A 17,550-nucleotide genomic window follows, 5' to 3' on the forward strand; every position below is an offset into this window, starting at 1 on the left:
GAGAGAGAGAGAGAGAGAGAGAGAGAGAGAGAGAGAGAGAGAGAACACGTTATGTTGAACGAGCGGTCCAAGGGGACAGATTATAACTGCATCCTTGAGGAACGATCCTAATGGGATTTTTCCGAAGGATGTGTGAGAGCTAAGTTCCTTCTTCTCTCTCTCTCTCTCTCTCTCTCTCTCTTCTTCTCCTTCGAGTTTGAGTTTGAGTTTGCCTCCTTCGAGTTCTCATTTTCAGCCCTTTCGTGACACGTTCCATAGGACTACGTCATATCGAAGGTAGGAAGGAAGGAAGGAGTATTGATAAGCGTAAAGCAGGAATTCCCATAAGTATTAACTTTCCTTTTTCGCTCCTAAGATGTAAATATTATATATTATATATAATATATATAGGTAGTATTATGGTTTAAGATGTAATATTATTGTAGTATTAATGTATTATATATTATGTATTATATATACGTAGTATTATATTATAAGACGTAATATTATTATATTATAAATATATTATATATAAAGTATTTACGTATGCAGGTACTTATACATCTTGGTACGTAGATACATAGGTGTTTTATATGTGTTACGTGTGTTAAAGAGAGAGAGAGAGAGAGAAAGAGTTTGTAATATTGGTATGCGCATTTTAATAATTTAATAATTTTGTTATCGAAGGAACAAGTTCGTTCTTTAAAAGATGGCGATTTAATGTTAGGTGATTAAAAAAAAAAAAAATAGTAAATAAAAATAATAAGAAAAAATTAAAAAAGTAGAAAAAGAAAAAATAGAGACGATTACGTTCGGTAAAGCTTATGAAGAGAAAAAACATATACATATACACACACACACGTTTTATAGTAAGTTTGATGTTAATCCTGATCGTTTATTCTTGCGTTACGCTTATCAATCCCTCTTACCTTCGATTAGTTAAGAACTGAGGCGTGAAGCGAAAGAAGAGTCTAGCTAATCCAAGCAAAAAGCGTGTTATAGTCACTCGGGGGAAATAAAAAGGAAAAGAGAGAGAGAGAGAGAGAGAGAAAGAGGAATAGAAAAAGGAAGATTATATGGATAGTTGAAACAGCACGTATGTATATTCTATCTTTTTCTCTCCTTTCTTCTTCACGAGAGAACCAACACATGCACATTTTCTTTACCTTTCGTGTAACTTACAATTAGTCTCTTTTCACTCGCAACCTGTTTTCGTCTGCCAGCCAGTAGTTGCTCTTGCTTTTGAGCTTGACCCTCCCCTCTCTTACTGATTACATCCCAAAGTTAATAATTAATAGCAGCGTGAGTTCTAACAAAAGTTTTTCTTGGGGATAATAAGAAAAAGAAAAGAAAGAAAAGACGAGAAGAAAATGAAATAAATTAGAAAAGAAAGAAAGAACAAACAAACATATATACACACACACACACACACACACACACAAAATATCTATTTTGTTTTCATATTTATATTAAGTTTATCATTGAAATAAAATATTTTCACGGGTCATGATCTAAATCCATTTAAACCGGGATTAATGTATCGAGTTGTCGATAAGGATAGGGCATTATTCTGGTTGTTCTCTTCCTGTTGTTCTCTCTAGCAAGCGTGTCGGCAACAGAGGAAACAGTGTATGGTCGACGGTGCTTGAGATAGGACACGAGCAGTGAATCATCTTCTCACCTTGATCTTAGAGAAGTTAGTGCCAGTAGTACATGTATACGGACATATATACATACCTAAGTGTTATAAACGCGTACACACAGAGACACATATATAAGTTGGCGTAAACGAGCATGCTCGGCTCATGACACTTTGACCCTTTAAGACTACTATCGCGTGTCTCGATCTTGACTCCTTATACGGGTGCAATCTTTGTAAGCATGTGGAAGCTTTAGTTATATATATGTATGTGTGCGTGTTTACGTTTCTTTTTGGTCATATTATTTTATGTCCAGTGTGTAAGTGTGTTAATGTGTTCGTTACAATGTTTGCTACTATCCTCCCTCTTTATCTTTATCCGACAAAAAAAAATTTCTTTTTTTTTTTTGTTTTTCATGAATGAAACTCACTTTTTGAAATATAGACGCACGAATATAGATGCGTTGTTTTATAATTAATTTTAATGATTTCTAATGATAATACTTCGCACGTAAATAGATACGTATAAGCGTATTTCGTTTACCTTAATAGCGACCCGTTTAATCGCGATAAAATCTCGTTTGCTTTACTCGAGTCCGGAGTTCTTCTTAGCTGTTGCAGGAAGGAAAGCTGCTTTTCAAGCGGCACGATACCCACCCTGCCGGAGTAATTTAATTTATGTCGATGCGGGACTCAATTTTTGTTCTCGTTACTACCCTTTTCTTTTATTTTTTACCCTTTTCAGATACAATAATTCTAGAATATTAAAACTCGAACCTTTTGTTTCGTTTCTTTCTCTCCTATTTTTCAATGTACGATAATTTCGATTGTTCGCGCTATCTTGCAAGAAATTTGATAGAACATTTCTCGATGAGTGAAAAAGTAAAGTAAAAAAAGAATACTGAGAAAAATTCCAGGGAATCAAAACGTCGAAAAAATTATTCATCGACTTAACACATACATGGAAATCTCTTTACATGTAAATACAATGAATAAAAATATATATATATATATATATATATATATATATATATATATATAATTGTCAAATCGATAAACCCTCGATAGACATTAGTGAATTATTCGTTAACGAGTAGGTAATTGATCGAACGCCTTTATGTTTTCAGAGAACAAGTTGCAACACTTTCGTAACGATCTATATATGGGTGATGAGCCAAGTAGAAATTTGAGAAGCGATACGACGAGGAAGCAACGAGTTCAAGCACGGAAGAGGCTCGGCGAGTTGAAGAGACGTAGGAAAACGAAGGATAAGAGGAAGCAAATGCCGGAGAAGTCTCTATCGGGAGTAAAGCCGTCGGTGGTGTCGGATGTCGGTGGCTTGAACGAAACTTTGATGTCGAGATTGGATCTAAGTTGTCTCATGAAGGCACGCAGAAAGGGTCTTATCAAAGCACCCTCGGTCGTTAATGCTTATCCTCCGAGATACGCTAGGTCGGTTAAAAAGCATCTTCCTTTTACTTTACTCATTCTTTGGTCAACTTTATTTTATTTGCATTTAGCCCGATAAAAGATATTCCCGAAGATGTAACTCGAGTAAAAAGACTTTTGTTAGATATATTACAGGGTTGGGACGAAGGACGAAAGAAAGGTCAAAGTTTTTTTTCTACATTTTCTTTCTTGTTTTTTTTTTGTTTTTTTTTATTTTGTTTTTCTTTCTTCTTCTTCTTCTTCTTCTTCTTTTTCTCTCTCTCTTTTTTTTTTTTTTATTTTTCTTTCGACACACAGGATCCTAAAGTTATGGCGTAACGAACGACGTTTGTACTCCATTTGACTTTTTATTTGAAACTTGATGATCGTTGGCCTCTGTTATCCAATAATTCTTCTTTTCTTTTTTTCTTTCCTACAATTTTTCACTTCAAATGTTTCATATACGTACATATGTGTATTTTATTGTATTTTATTGAAGTTAAAAGAAAAAAGAAAGCGTTCTAGCACCTTTCAATCGATACTTCGTCGCGGTTTATATTCTTGCTCGGAGAAGTTGTCCTTTTCGTAGGAGATGTATATAGGGTGGGAAAGAAAAGAAAGAAACGGGGAATTTTTTAGGAATACTTTTTGTTTCTCTCTCTTTTTTTTTTTTTTTTTTTTTTCTTTTCATTCGTTTGACATAGACGCTTCGAATGTTACGTAATAAATAATACAATAGTTTTTATTATATTTCAATTTCTACCTCCAATAAGTCATTGTTGTCCTCCATGAATTCTTTTATTTACAATTTTTCATTTGAAATGTTTGTACTTATTTCATAAGAGAAAAACACGTTCTAACATATTTCAATCGATACTTGCACACGGTTTATCTTTGCTCGGAGGAATTGTCCTTTCTATATAAGAATTTATGATATACATATATAGGGTGAAAGAGAAGAAAAATTTTTTTTATTTTTTCTATCTTCTTTCTTATTCGTTCGACGTATGTACTTCGAAATTAAAAAAACGAACAACGCAATAGTTTCTAAGAGTGTATATAAAACATAGATCTATTCGTGAATGAACCAGTCAATGAATTTGTTTTCTACAATTTTTTCTCATTTCAAATGTTTAAAAAAAAAAAAAAAAAAATAGAAAAAGAAAAACAGAAAATACGAGAATTCGTTGTATATTTTTTTTTTTGCGTTCGTTCGTTCGTCATACACACTTCGAAATTGTAAGAAAAGTGCGAAGTTATGAAAAAAGGGAACAGAGAAGTTTTGTATACTATTAAAATTTGTATCACGAACGTAATCATTGACGTTTGTTTGACCAACGAATGAAATCTTTTCTTTTTCCTTTTCCTTTTTATCAAATTTTTTATTTCAAATGTTTCATACACGTAAACCAATGTATTTTTATAGGAGAAAGAACGCTCTACCACCTTTCAATCGATACTTGGTCGCAGTTTATGTTTGCCTGGAGGAGTTCGTTCTCGAGGACTCGATGGTGGATCGACTTTTTTGCAGCGAAGCAACTTGGCTTGGTCTTGTACCAAAATGCGTGAAGAAAGGAGGTGAGCGTTGTTAGACGAGAAGATAAATGGTGGTCTTATCCTTCTTTATCCCTCTTCCCTCACCCACCCCCGATATAAGAGAGTATAATTACTTCCTTGATAGCTTTTAACGTTGATCTGTTTACCGTTAGAAAAAAGTTTCCTTCCTAAATCAATCGACGTTTTTGTTGGTTGTATCGCTTTTTTTCCTTCTCTCTCTTTTTTTTTTTTTACGTTTATTTTTTACATTTATATTTGTTTATAACGTATTTTGTTTCGTTTTATTTGATACGCTTTGATTTGATTTGATTTGATTTGATTTGATTTTGTCGTAACGAACAAACGTTCTGCCTCGATATTGTGTTTGACAGATTTTAACGAACATTTGATAGTTCGTACGTGGTTCACGCAGTTCATCTTTTTTATTTCCTATTTTTCTGTATGTTTTTGTGAATTTTTTTTTTTTTTATTTCTTTTTTAATTTCGTCCTTCTTTCCCTCCCCCCCCCCTTTCTTTGTTTTTTTTATTTCTTTTTTACTCATCCCTTTCTCTCTCTTTTTTTTTTATTACATTTTTTTCTTTTTTATTACATGCCCACGTTATAAAAAAATTTATTGGATTTTATATCGAAGATTCGATAATTGGCAGACCTATCGAATTTCAACGTTGCCAGATGCGTAAAAATATTTTTCATTAATAATAGTATGAATCTTTAGGATGAAAATATTTCTAAATTTTATTCGATCGTTTTTCGTGGATACGTAAGTCAGTTTAAATGAATTGAAATCTTTCGGATTATTTCTAAGGGATATTAGAACGATTAGAGACGGAGTTTTATTACGTTTTATTCGTAAACTTGGCATTTTTTTTTGTTCTTTTTTTTCCCTCTAAAAGTGTAAGTAAAACCTATCGGAAAATCGTGTTTCTATCGAATTCGAATCCGATGTGCTTCGGTAAACTTTTTTGTTACATCACCGATATCGTTCCATTTTAGAAACGATAATCGATAACGTGCGACGTTGCGATCAGGAGAGGGGTGGCTGTGAACACGTGTGCGAGGATACGCCGATTGGTGCGAAGTGTTCCTGTTTCGATGGCTTTCGAATCAATGGTACCTCCTGTATAGGTAATATTAATATTCTTTTTCTTTTAAATTAAACAAAAGAAAATGGATTAGAATCATCACAATCGATTAGAATTAATCGGAATTTTTAACATATAATTACATATTTTTGTTTTCTCTTTCGCGAGAAAAAAATTTCTCGGTTTTTCCTTCTTCTTCTCTCTCTCTTTTTTTTTTTTTTTTTTTTTAATTCAACAAACACGTTTACTGAATTTGAAATCATAAAGTTTAACGCAAAAAGACCGAAGAAAAGAATTTTGTTTGTGGGAAGAAAAAGAAGGACGAAGGGAGAACACGATCGATCGATTGGAATTAATTAGATTTATTGGAGTTTCAAACAGAGTTATAATTACCTTTTTCTTTTTTTCTTTCTTCTTCTTGTACACAATTCTTATATTTTCTTGAGAAATGTTCGTGCCACTTGTTTTTTGCTCTTCGAATAAAAATTTTTTTTTTTTCTCTTCTGAAAAATTTTAGAAATTATGAATACCTTTCGAATTCGAAGTTATACATTTGGCCGAAAAAAGAGGAAAGAACAAGAAAGACAAAAATTTCGAAATTTCGTTATCGTAGAAAATTATTATATGACTAAATCTCTTTTTTAAAAGTTTCGTGTTTCTGCGATTACAAATTTGTTTTCATCTAGAAAATCTTAAAAAAGAAATTTTTCAAATTTGTAATCTTGTACATTTATGCAATCGTGTTAAAAAAAAAAAAAAAAAGAAAAAAAGAAAAAGAAAAATATTGTCATCGAAGAAAGGAAGAACGCGTGGGTGAGAACTGAGAGAAGGCTAAGTTAAAGATATAGAAACGATTTTCTTTTTTAATATCCAAGTTTAACGTCAGACGACAGGCTCGTAATTTTCTTTTTCACCCACGTTCACGTGTATCGAGGGTAGAGTTTAAAGTTAGAGAAACGTGCGATATTAGGACAAAGGGACAAGAGATAGTGTCCTTTAAAATACGATATTCATCGGTAAACCACGTCGTCGTTTATTTTCCTTATTTTTCTAATAAAATGTGTTAATGGGTGTTTAGCAACGTTTATGATGTTGGAAATAAATTTCAATGCATCTATGTACGTATTTTCTCGAATGATTTTATTTTAAACACGTTGGAATATTATTTGATACACACACAAATACATACGTACGTACATATATATATATATATATATATATATATATATAAACATACATATATCCATACATACATACATACATATATATGTTTTTCACGAGTATGATATCCTTCGTACTTGCTTTTGATGATTTTATTGGCTTGTTAAAGCGTAGAAAAATAATCGAGAATCGATCGTGTAACGTTAATCGGAATATTATCAGTTTACACGTACGAATTTGTTACCAATCGTACGAACATTTGTTAAATCGGCACGTGTCGGTACCATTAATCACCGTCAAGCCTCTAATGTTTGTTCGTTTCTTTTTTTCCCATTTATTTCTTTTTTATTCTTTTTTTCTTTTTTTTTCCCCCAATGAATTTCAATGAATCCAATGTACAGAGAGAAATAATTCATTGCGACAGATAGTTACCCTATATACGTAAATATGTACGTACATACACCTATGTATATGCATTCGTATTTCCTTGTGATCACCGATATCAATTTACTTGAAAATAATTAATTAATCATCTCGATGTTCTTCGACGATTGATGATAAATTTCGAAGAATATTATTTTATCATATCTTATTTTATTTTTATTCTTTCTTATTTATTCTGTTTTATTTTTTGTTTTCTATTTTTTTTTCTTTTTATTTATTTATTTATTTATTTATTTATTTTGTTTTGGATTTTTTTTTCTTTCTTTCTGTCTTTTTTCAAATCCTTTGTTTTACATAGACATAGACGAATGTTCAGAGGACACTGCCAAGTGTTCAGATTTTTGTCTGAACGATCCTGGCTCTTACCACTGTGAATGTCATTCTGGCTTTCAGTTGGCAGCAAATGGGCATACTTGTCAAGGTAAGTTTTTTATTTACGTATATAAAAACGATTAATCCCTTGTGCATAAACAAATGAACAAATAAAATAAAAAAAAAATAATAATAATAATAAAACGCTAATATAAATAACAAGTAAAGAAACAAAAATATACAAAAGTTCTTTACACACAATAATCAAACGATTTAGTCCCTTGATTTAATGTACAAACAAATAAAAAAAAAAAAAATAATAGTAAAAAAAAAAAAAAAGAAGCAGCCGTAATAAAGCAAAAAATATATATAAAAGTTCTTCATATACGACAAACAAACGATTTAGTTCATCTTTTCTTTTTTGAACGAATAAAAAAAATAAATAAATAAATAAATAAAAGAAGAAATAGAAAAAAATAAATAAAATTAAGTCGCGTTCGAAGAGATCTTTCATTTCGATATGATTCGAAAACGATTATGGGATTTCATTTTATTCTCATCTCCTTCGTTGCGTTTGCGAAAGATGTCGAACGTACGTACCAAACGAATGTTGAATTTCATTTAACGTAGCCGACAACGTTGATCGTGTCGTTTTCAACTACATTACTCGTCCATTGAATGAACGAGCTTTCAACGAGGTTAACCTTCTCGCTGTTGGGGAGTAAAGAGCTTGCGTGCCGTCGGATGCTCGTTTCCAGCTGGCGATGGATTGATTTCATTTTGATGCTTGCACGTATATACAACACAGCACACACGTACACGCACATACACACACACACACAGAGGCACGCACGTACGCACATATACATACTTCGTTTGGAATGTTTTCTAAATTTTTGTATTTTTTTTTGTATTTTATTTTTTTCCCTCTTCTTTTTATTTATTTAGAGTTACAATTTTTCTTTTTTTCTCTTTACCTCTGTGTTTCTTTTTTTTTTTTCTACATTTCAAACGCGTTAGTGTTCAACAAGCAAACCGGAATGAAAAAATGAACGAGATCGTTATTTGTCGATAATCGATCCTTTCGGAAGGTTTCGTTGTCAGTAGTTTTAAACGTCAATATTTATAACAAAATATCATTATGCGATATTAACGTGACGAGCTTAATCTACGATAATGTTTGTTAATAACGTTTGTTCTTACGAAATATTTAATCATTAATCTAATAACTAATCATTAAAAAATATATTTATTATTGTATTATATGAATTATATTGAATGAAGCTTACATTAAATGAATAGAGATGAAATAAATGGAATGGAAAGGATGACAAAGCTTCTCTCTTTCTCTCTCTCTCTTTTTCTTTACGTTTAATAAATCTCGTAACAGATGTTAACGAGTGTCTGCCGAACAACGGACACGGCCCTTGTCAAGGTACCTGTCGTAATCTCGAAGGCGGTTACGAGTGCAGCTGCACCGATATCCCTGGATTTAAATTGGCATTGGACAACCATACTTGCGAGGACATCGACGAATGCGCGAATAACAACGCCGGTTGTTCTCACGTATGCCTGAACACACCAGGAAGTGTCTTTTGCCTTTGCCCGGATGGTTTTTACTTGACCAACGATTGGAAGACTTGTCAAGGTGAAATATTTGGAATATAGCGACTCATCGGACATAATGATTCCTCTTTTTCTGTTTTTTGTATTTTTTTCTTCTTTTCTTCCCTTCGTAATTTATTTGTTCTTTTTCCATTTTCTTTCTTTTTCTTTTTTTTTTCTTTCTCCTTTACTTTCCGGCTCTTCGAATAAACGATTGTCCACAAGGATCGTTCGTTAAATTTCAGACGTGAACGAGTGCGAAAATGTTTCGAAGATTTGTCCGGAGGATACCAACTGCGAGAACACCTTAGGATCTTACAGATGTATAAACAAGCCGAAAAAGATGACGAAGGTGTTGCAGGAAGAAGATTACGATACGGAGGAGGACGACGACGAGGAGGACGACGTGGACGAGGACGATTATAACGAGAGTTTGACCGAATTACCGGATGTAGGGAAATGCGAGGATGGGTTTAGGAAGGACGAGAATGGAAATTGCGTTGGTGGGTATATTTTATTGGTTGGAACATTTTATTGGATATGGTTCGATGTTCGATTTAATATTCGTTGTTTAAGATATCGACGAGTGTGTGGAAGGCGACGAGGGTGAAACGCACGGCTGCGAACACGAATGTAGAAACGACGAAGGTAGTTATCATTGCGTTTGTCGTTCCGGTTACCAACTGGAAGAAGACGAGGTGTCCTGCAAGGACATAGACGAGTGTACGAAATCACCGTTGGCCTGTTCCCATAGTTGCAGCAATATCGAGGGTTCCTTTGTATGCGGTTGTCCTTTGGGACAGGTATTGAAGGAAGACAATGTAACGTGTACGGAAGAGAGAACCTGTTCGTCCTTGAAACCAGCATGCTCTCAGGATTGTCAGTATATCGAGGACGAAGGTCCTCGATGTATTTGCCATCCTGGATATCGCCTCTTGGAAGACAACATAACTTGTATCGATATAAACGAATGTACGTATACACCGTGCTCGCATTCTTGCGTTAATTTAGAGGGCAGCTTCTCATGTACGTGTCCCGCTGGTTTCGTTTTACGCGACAACGACAAGTTCAATTGCACGGACGTTGACGAGTGTAACGAGCCAGGTCATGGATGCGAACACGAGTGTATTAATATTCGCGGAAGTTACGAGTGCGTTTGTCACGACGGTTTTCTTCTTAAGGACGATCGAAGAAGTTGCATCGATTTGAACGAGTGCGAGATGGAACGTCATCGTTGCTCGCACAATTGCACGAACGTTATCGGTGGTTATCTCTGTAGCTGTCCTACGGGTTACGAGCTAGTGACGGAATTTCGTTGCATGGACATCGACGAGTGCGAAAAGGGTACTCACGATTGTTCTCACGATTGCATTAACTTGGAAAGTGATTACAAGTGTTCGTGTCCTAATGGTTTTAAAATCGATAAGGACGGAAGAAACTGTATCGACGTGAACGAGTGTTTAGAAAGTCTCGACGATTGTTCTCACGAGTGTAGAAACACCGAAGGTTCTTACGAGTGCGCTTGTCCTCAAGGAATGTTTTTCAACTCCAGCAAAACTCAATGCGTCTTAATGGATATCTGCGATAACGCCGGTTGTTCTCAATCTTGTGAAGTAGAAGCCGACACTTATAGATGCGTCTGTCACGAGGGTTACGTATTACAAGAGGATGGAAAAACGTGTTCGGATATGGACGAGTGTCTCGAGGACGAGCACGATTGCTCACACGAGTGCGTCAATACTCATGGTAGTTATATATGTACTTGTCCACCTGGTTTAGATCTTCTCGAAGATGGTTTAACGTGCAAGGATGAGAAATGTGAGAATGGATTTCGAAGGGATAAGAATAATCTCTGTAGGGATATCGACGAGTGCGAGGAAGAGGATCACGATTGTTCTCACTTTTGTATCAACGAATACGGCTCCTATCGATGTTCCTGTCCGACCGGTTGGGTTTTAGAGGAGGATCGTATAACTTGTACCGAATCGAATCCATGTTGGAACGTCACTTGTTCTCACGCCTGTTTGCCGCTGGGATCATCTACCTTCAAATGCGAATGTCCTCTTGGATATAAAATCGACGAGAGTGGTACCATATGCGAGGACATAGACGAGTGTACGGACGATACTAGAAATAACTGTAGTCATATTTGCAAGAACGAGGAAGGATCTTACGAGTGCCATTGTCCGAAAGGATATCAACTCGACCGGGACAATAGCACTTGTATCGACGCGAACGAATGCGAGAACGGCGAGCACGATTGCGAAAACCTATGTATAAATCTCGAGGGAAGGTATAATTGCACTTGTCCAATGGGTTATTTTTATTCGGAGGAAGAACGCATTTGCGAGGACATCGACGAGTGTCGGAATAACGAGCTCAAACACAATTGCTCTCACGAATGCGTAAACACGATTGGTGCGTACAATTGTACCTGTCCTATCGGTTGGAAACTCGACGAAGACGAGCGTACGTGTAGGATCGTTGACCCCTGTGCCAGTGATCATGGTTGTTCTCATACGTGCGAACAGGAGAACGGAGAGATTCGATGCGGTTGCCCCGAAGGATTCGATCTTTTGGAGGATGGTAAAACGTGTAGGGACATAGACGAGTGTACCGAAGGGTCGCACGCTTGTTCGAATATTTGCAAAAATGTCGAGGGTGCGTATTACTGCGAGTGCCCAACGGGATACGAATTATCGACGGACGAAAAAACGTGTATCGACATAGACGAATGTTTCCTAGACACGAAATTTTGCTCGCAACATTGTAACAACACCGAAGGTAGCTTTCGCTGTAGCTGTCTCGATGGATACGAATTGATCGACGATCGACGTACCTGCAAGGACATCGACGAGTGCTCGACGAATCTTCACGATTGTTCTCACGAGTGCGAGAATCTCGATGGCGGTTACATTTGTTACTGTCCCGAGGATTTCACCTTGGACGAGGATAAAAAAACTTGCATAGATCTGGACGAGTGCGCCGGTAGAAACAACTGTAGTCACATTTGCGTGAACGTCCGTAACGGATACACGTGCGAGTGTCCCGACGATTTCACGTTGGAACCGGACGGTTGGACGTGTAGAAAAATCGACCACTGCGAGGCTCATCGCGATTGTTCGCACGAGTGTATCAGCGAATCGAACGGCTACAAGTGTGCCTGTCGCGTGGGATACAATTTGTCGTTGGACAATAAAACTTGCGTTGACATAAACGAGTGTTTGGAAACGAATAACGAGATAAGCGAGCCTTGCTCTCACGATTGCGTTAATACGATCGGAAGTTTCGAGTGTCATTGTCCTAAGGGATATCAAATTGGAAAAGATAAGAAAACCTGCGAGGATCTGAACGAGTGTATAGAAGAAAATGGCGGGTGTTCTCATTTTTGCGCCAACACGGAAGGTGCCTACGAGTGCGCTTGTCCCGACAATTACAAACTACTCGAGGACGATGGGAAGACGTGCGTGGAGATCGACGAGTGTTTGATCGACAACGGCGGATGTTCGCATTTTTGTCAATATCAGAACGGTAACGTCTCCTGTAGCTGTCCCGACGGATTGACCCTGGACGACGAGGAGAAGAAATTTTGCGTGCACGAGGACAAATGTTTGGTTGAGAACGGTGGTTGTTCCGACATTTGTTATTCCTCGAATGGCACGGTAACGTGCGACTGTATCTCGGGCTTTCGTTTGTCCACAGAGGACAACGTCACTTGCTTGGACATTGACGAGTGTTCGGAACTTAAAGACAATTGTACTCAAAAGTGCACGAACGTCTTAGGTGGTTTCAAGTGCGAATGTTACGAGGGCTTTCGCGTGAATCCCGACGAATTGACATTCTGCGACGACACGGACGAGTGCCAAGAAGAAAATGGTGCCTGTTCGCATTCCTGTTTCAACACGGTCGGCTCTTACAGATGCGGTTGCCCGACGGGTTACGATCTTGATTCGGATAATAGGACGTGCGTTTTGATCGATGGCTGCAAACGCGACAACGGAAATTGTTCTCATCGTTGTCACCATGACGATGGTACGGGCAAAACTCGTTGCTCTTGCCCGTTGGGATTCAGATTGAAACAAGACCTTCGTACTTGCGAGGACATCGACGAATGCGAGGAATTCGAGAACGACGTTGATTCTGGTTGTTCTCATTCGTGCGTTAACACCGAGGGCGGATATCATTGCGAGTGTCCTACCGGTTATATTCTCATGCCGCAGGACAAGAAGAGTTGCGTCGACGTAAATGAGTGTCTTACGAGCGAGCACAATTGCACACACGACTGTTTGAATCTACTTGGTAGCTACGTATGTACTTGTTACGAGGGACACTATTTGCACAGCGACAGATCCTCTTGTTTGGACATCAACGAGTGCCTCGAAGGAAACGGTGGTTGTTCGCATATATGCACCAACACGATCGGAGGTCATTTCTGTAGTTGTTCCGAGGGTTACGAGCTTGGTCAAGACGAGAAAGATTGCGTGGACGTTAACGAATGCGAGAAGGAAATAGCCGATTGTCCCGACGATTGTATCAATACTCCGGGCTCGTTCAAATGTCAATGTCCGGACGGTCATGTACTTGCGAAGGATTCTCGAACTTGTATAGACGTCGACGAATGTCAGATCGAAAACGGCGGCTGTACTCATGCCTGTTTCAACATCATCGGTGGCGTTCGTTGTAGTTGTCCCGTTGGTCTCCGTCTAGATAACGATGGGAAAACGTGTCTTGACATCGACGAATGCGCCCTCGAGAACGGCGGCTGTTCGGACGTCTGCGTCAATCTCGAAGGTACCTTTTCTTGTCGTTGTCCAGATGGTCATCAGCTCGACGACATCGACTTTAAAAATTGTATCGATATAAACGAGTGCGAGGTAGAAAACGGCTCCTGCTCTGATATATGTTTAAACACAAAAGGTAGCTACAGGTGCGATTGTCCTAGTGGTTATCGATTGGCTGACGATGCTAAAACATGCGTCGACGTGAACGAGTGCGAAGTGGATAACGGTGGATGTTCTCACGCTTGCATCAATAGACCGGGCTCTTTCCGTTGCGATTGTCCCAGAGGATACGAGATCAAGAATAAGACCTGCCATCGTTCAAATCCTTGCATGATCGATAATGGTGGTTGCGAGCAGATATGCAATGCCGAAGGCGGTATGGTGATATGCACTTGCAAGGAGGGATTTCAGTATGACAAGTCCAACAGCTCGATGTGTCACGATGTGGATGAATGCTCTGGTCGGCATGGGTGCGAGCATGCTTGCATTAACACCGTTGGATCTTACAAGTGTGGATGCTGGGAAGGATATCAAATGCGGAATTCTACTTGTGTAGGTGAGTTTTCCCGATGTATCTACGTATATATCTATCTACGTAAGTATATATATATTCTTTGAATAGCTATTGTAGATTCGTATTTATAACGATCCATCTTCAAGATGAATTTATAGTTATCAACATATCCTATTTGCTTCCAATATAATGTTGTGCGTACAGACTGTCCCAAAGTGTTCATCGAGATTATTATGAAATCTGTACGCCTTTTCTCGAAAAATACCGAGACAGGTCAATTTTGCTTTCAAAAGAAAACACGTCTTTATCGTAATTCCACCTACTTCGAACTCATCTCTTAAGAACAGTGACTCTTAAGAAAATCTTAAACGGCAATGTAACGAGCGATACGTCATTCGAAAACTCTTTTAAAATACTCTTTACAACGATGCTATTTCTTTCTTTCTTTTGTTTTTGCAAATTTTCAGTCAATCGTTTTCGAAACAATTTTCGAAGTTTCAGATTGAAAACAATTTTTATTTTGTTAAAAAGTGTAATGTGCACTTGCAATAACTGAGTCTTTTGTACAATGTTATAAACACACACACACACACACACATATATATATATAACATAAAAAAAAAATCTCGTTTGGATAGATATCGACGAATGTGCATCAGGAATTTGCAAGACGAATCGATGCGTCAACACCTTGGGCAGTTATCGTTGCGAATGCGACGAAGGTTATCGATCGGAGGGCGACACTTGTGTAGGTTCGTGTAAAAACCTTAATGAAATGATAAATCCGTTCTCTTTCTCTTTCTTTTTTTAAACGTAAGAAAAATATGAAATCACGATCATCGTCCTTCGATTTTTTAATTACACACCATCGTCACAGATATCGACGAATGCGCCGAGGATTCACCGTGCAGAGAGAGATGCGTCAATACTCCTGGCTCGTATCATTGTACCTGTACGCCAGGATTTCGATTACAAGGAACCGAATGCGTAGGCAAGTTAAAGTGCTTTCCTTTGTGCGAACGCCTGACTGACATATTACCAATCGTGAATTCAAACTCGAATTCGAATTCAAATTCGAATTCGAGACAAAGCACGTATTATTATAATTTCGTAACTTTATCGATTTAGATATAAACGAATGCGAGTGGCGTAACGGTAGATGCGAACAAGAATGCATTAACACAGTGGGATCTTTCCTGTGCAATTGTCGATCGGGCTACGTGTTCAATCACAGGCAAGTGGTGTGACATATAATTAACTAATTTTTTGTTCGTTATTTTATTTTTGTTAATAACAAACATTTTTTGTAAATGAAGAAGAAGTAGAAGAAAAAAAAAGAAAATATCTTTTAAAGTATCATCGATTGTTGATGAACGTCAATAGGATGAAATTAGAGGGATCGTAGTATAGATGTAATAATCAGATAATACCCGTCAGGATATCACGCGAACTGTATATTCCCTTGCAAGGAGCAAGAAATTATCAAGGAACCAGTAACAATGGTAGGGCGTTCGCTTTCAGGAACAGAAGTCAGTGTCAGGATGTAAACGAATGCTTGAACCGGAACGGTGGTTGTAACGGCGAATGCATTAACACGCCAGGAAGTTACTACTGTACGTGCAACGGCGATTTAGTTTTGTCTACGGATGAGAGAACATGCGTCTCGCTGGAGTCAAAGTGTCCCGCCATGGAACCACCGTTGCACGCCGAGGTATCATCTCTCGTTTTATTTATTATTTCCTTTTTTTTTCTTTCCTCTTTTTTTTCTTTTTTTTTTTAACATTTCTCATTTTTAGAAATACCAGGCTATCTGTTAGTTGACGAATTAACAAAAAAAAAAAAAAGAAAAATCACTTTGACGTTAAGCCCCGTAAAATTACTCCGTCGCTATTAATTACTTAAATTTAATTGTAACGTTATATTTATTAATATTCCTCAAAAATTGTCAAACAGATCCGATGTCCTGGACACTATTCTGGTGCGACCGATTACCCTCACGGCGCTAGATGTCATATTAGATGTCGACGTGGATTTAAATTGGAAGGACCTCACACGAGATATTGCGTTAACGATGGTCGATGGAATGGAAAAGAACCAGTGTGCCTTCGCGAATACACGCTCGTGGATTCTCGTTACGATCTAGGTAATCACGCGTTCTCTTTCTAATGACGATCCGATTACGGGCTTCATCGTTATAACAGGAAATTGCGTAATATCATAGATAAATACCTCTCTCTTTCTCTTACTCTCTCTCTTTTTCTTTCTCTTTCTCTTTCTCTCTCCTGTATAAAATAACCAACCGTACCAACCGATAAAAAAAAAAAGAGATAAGATTAGCAAGATTATCTGGTATCTACGTTCCGCTAAATACACAGTTCACAATTTCCACTTTGCGAATGGATCAAAGTAATAGGATAATTAGCGGTGCCGAGGCTGCTTTCAACGGATATCGTTTCTACAACAAAAGCAGGATTTACGTCATCGGTGATGATTATTTTTATACGTGACGAAAATCGTATTACGACTGTTCACGTTCAATTAGTTCAACGTGGTCCTGTTCTAAAGAGCTTTTAATAACGGAATCCTGTCCTTCTCTCTCTTCTCTCTCTCTCTCTCTCTCTCTCTCTCTCTATGGTAGGGATTGTAAAAGGCAGGATTGTGTGCTAACGAGGCCATACGTTAACGCTAGATCTTAATGAGCTTACGGGAAGGTTATAATCTTTCCTTCCTTTCTTTTTCTTTCATTTTTCTTTCATTTCCACCTTTGACTTTTCTTCTCCTTCTCCTTCTTCTTCTCCTTCATTTTTCTTTTTTTTCTGTTTCTTTTTTAATTTTCTAACTCCCACCGCGCTATTTTCATTCGTTCGGATATAACCAGAATGAGACTTGGTAAAATGATGCGATCAGGAACAGGAATAGTAGTTCGAGAAATGGCACTTTTTAATTTCTTCGAATGACCTTATAACTCGTATCTCTATATCCGTTGGAGTGCATGCCAATTGGCGTGTATCCTAAAAAGGGTGCCGTTTCCCTCTAGAGTCCTTTAG

At 37.3% G+C, this 17,550-nt stretch overlaps 1 protein-coding gene across 4 annotated transcripts in view; it reads left to right on the plus strand.

Moving 5' to 3' along the window:
* Window positions 1–17,550, plus strand: part of LOC122628160 (fibrillin-1) — a 129,475-nt gene that overhangs the window by 83,242 nt on the left and 28,683 nt on the right. For 3 of the 4 annotated variants that reach the window (XM_043810113.1, XM_043810115.1, XM_043810114.1), the window contains 12 exons: window positions 2,746–3,070; window positions 4,473–4,624; window positions 5,598–5,729; window positions 7,590–7,712; window positions 8,994–9,251; window positions 9,454–9,711; window positions 9,785–14,545; window positions 15,142–15,255; window positions 15,381–15,494; window positions 15,632–15,737; window positions 16,025–16,214; window positions 16,457–16,646. In XM_043810113.1, the coding sequence (XP_043666048.1) occupies window positions 2,746–3,070; window positions 4,473–4,624; window positions 5,598–5,729; window positions 7,590–7,712; window positions 8,994–9,251; window positions 9,454–9,711; window positions 9,785–14,545; window positions 15,142–15,255; window positions 15,381–15,494; window positions 15,632–15,737; window positions 16,025–16,214; window positions 16,457–16,646 (6,723 nt within the window). Of the gene's footprint in view, window positions 1–2,745; window positions 3,071–4,472; window positions 4,625–5,235; window positions 5,277–5,597; window positions 5,730–7,589; window positions 7,713–8,993; window positions 9,252–9,453; window positions 9,712–9,784; window positions 14,546–15,141; window positions 15,256–15,380; window positions 15,495–15,631; window positions 15,738–16,024; window positions 16,215–16,456; window positions 16,647–17,550 lie in introns of those variants that run through there. The other variant, XM_043810116.1, reaches the window with a different exon arrangement.

Source organism: Vespula pensylvanica, chromosome 3 (genome assembly GCF_014466175.1).
Source record: "Vespula pensylvanica isolate Volc-1 chromosome 3, ASM1446617v1, whole genome shotgun sequence".
Lineage (NCBI taxonomy): Eukaryota > Metazoa > Arthropoda > Insecta > Hymenoptera > Vespidae > Vespula > Vespula pensylvanica.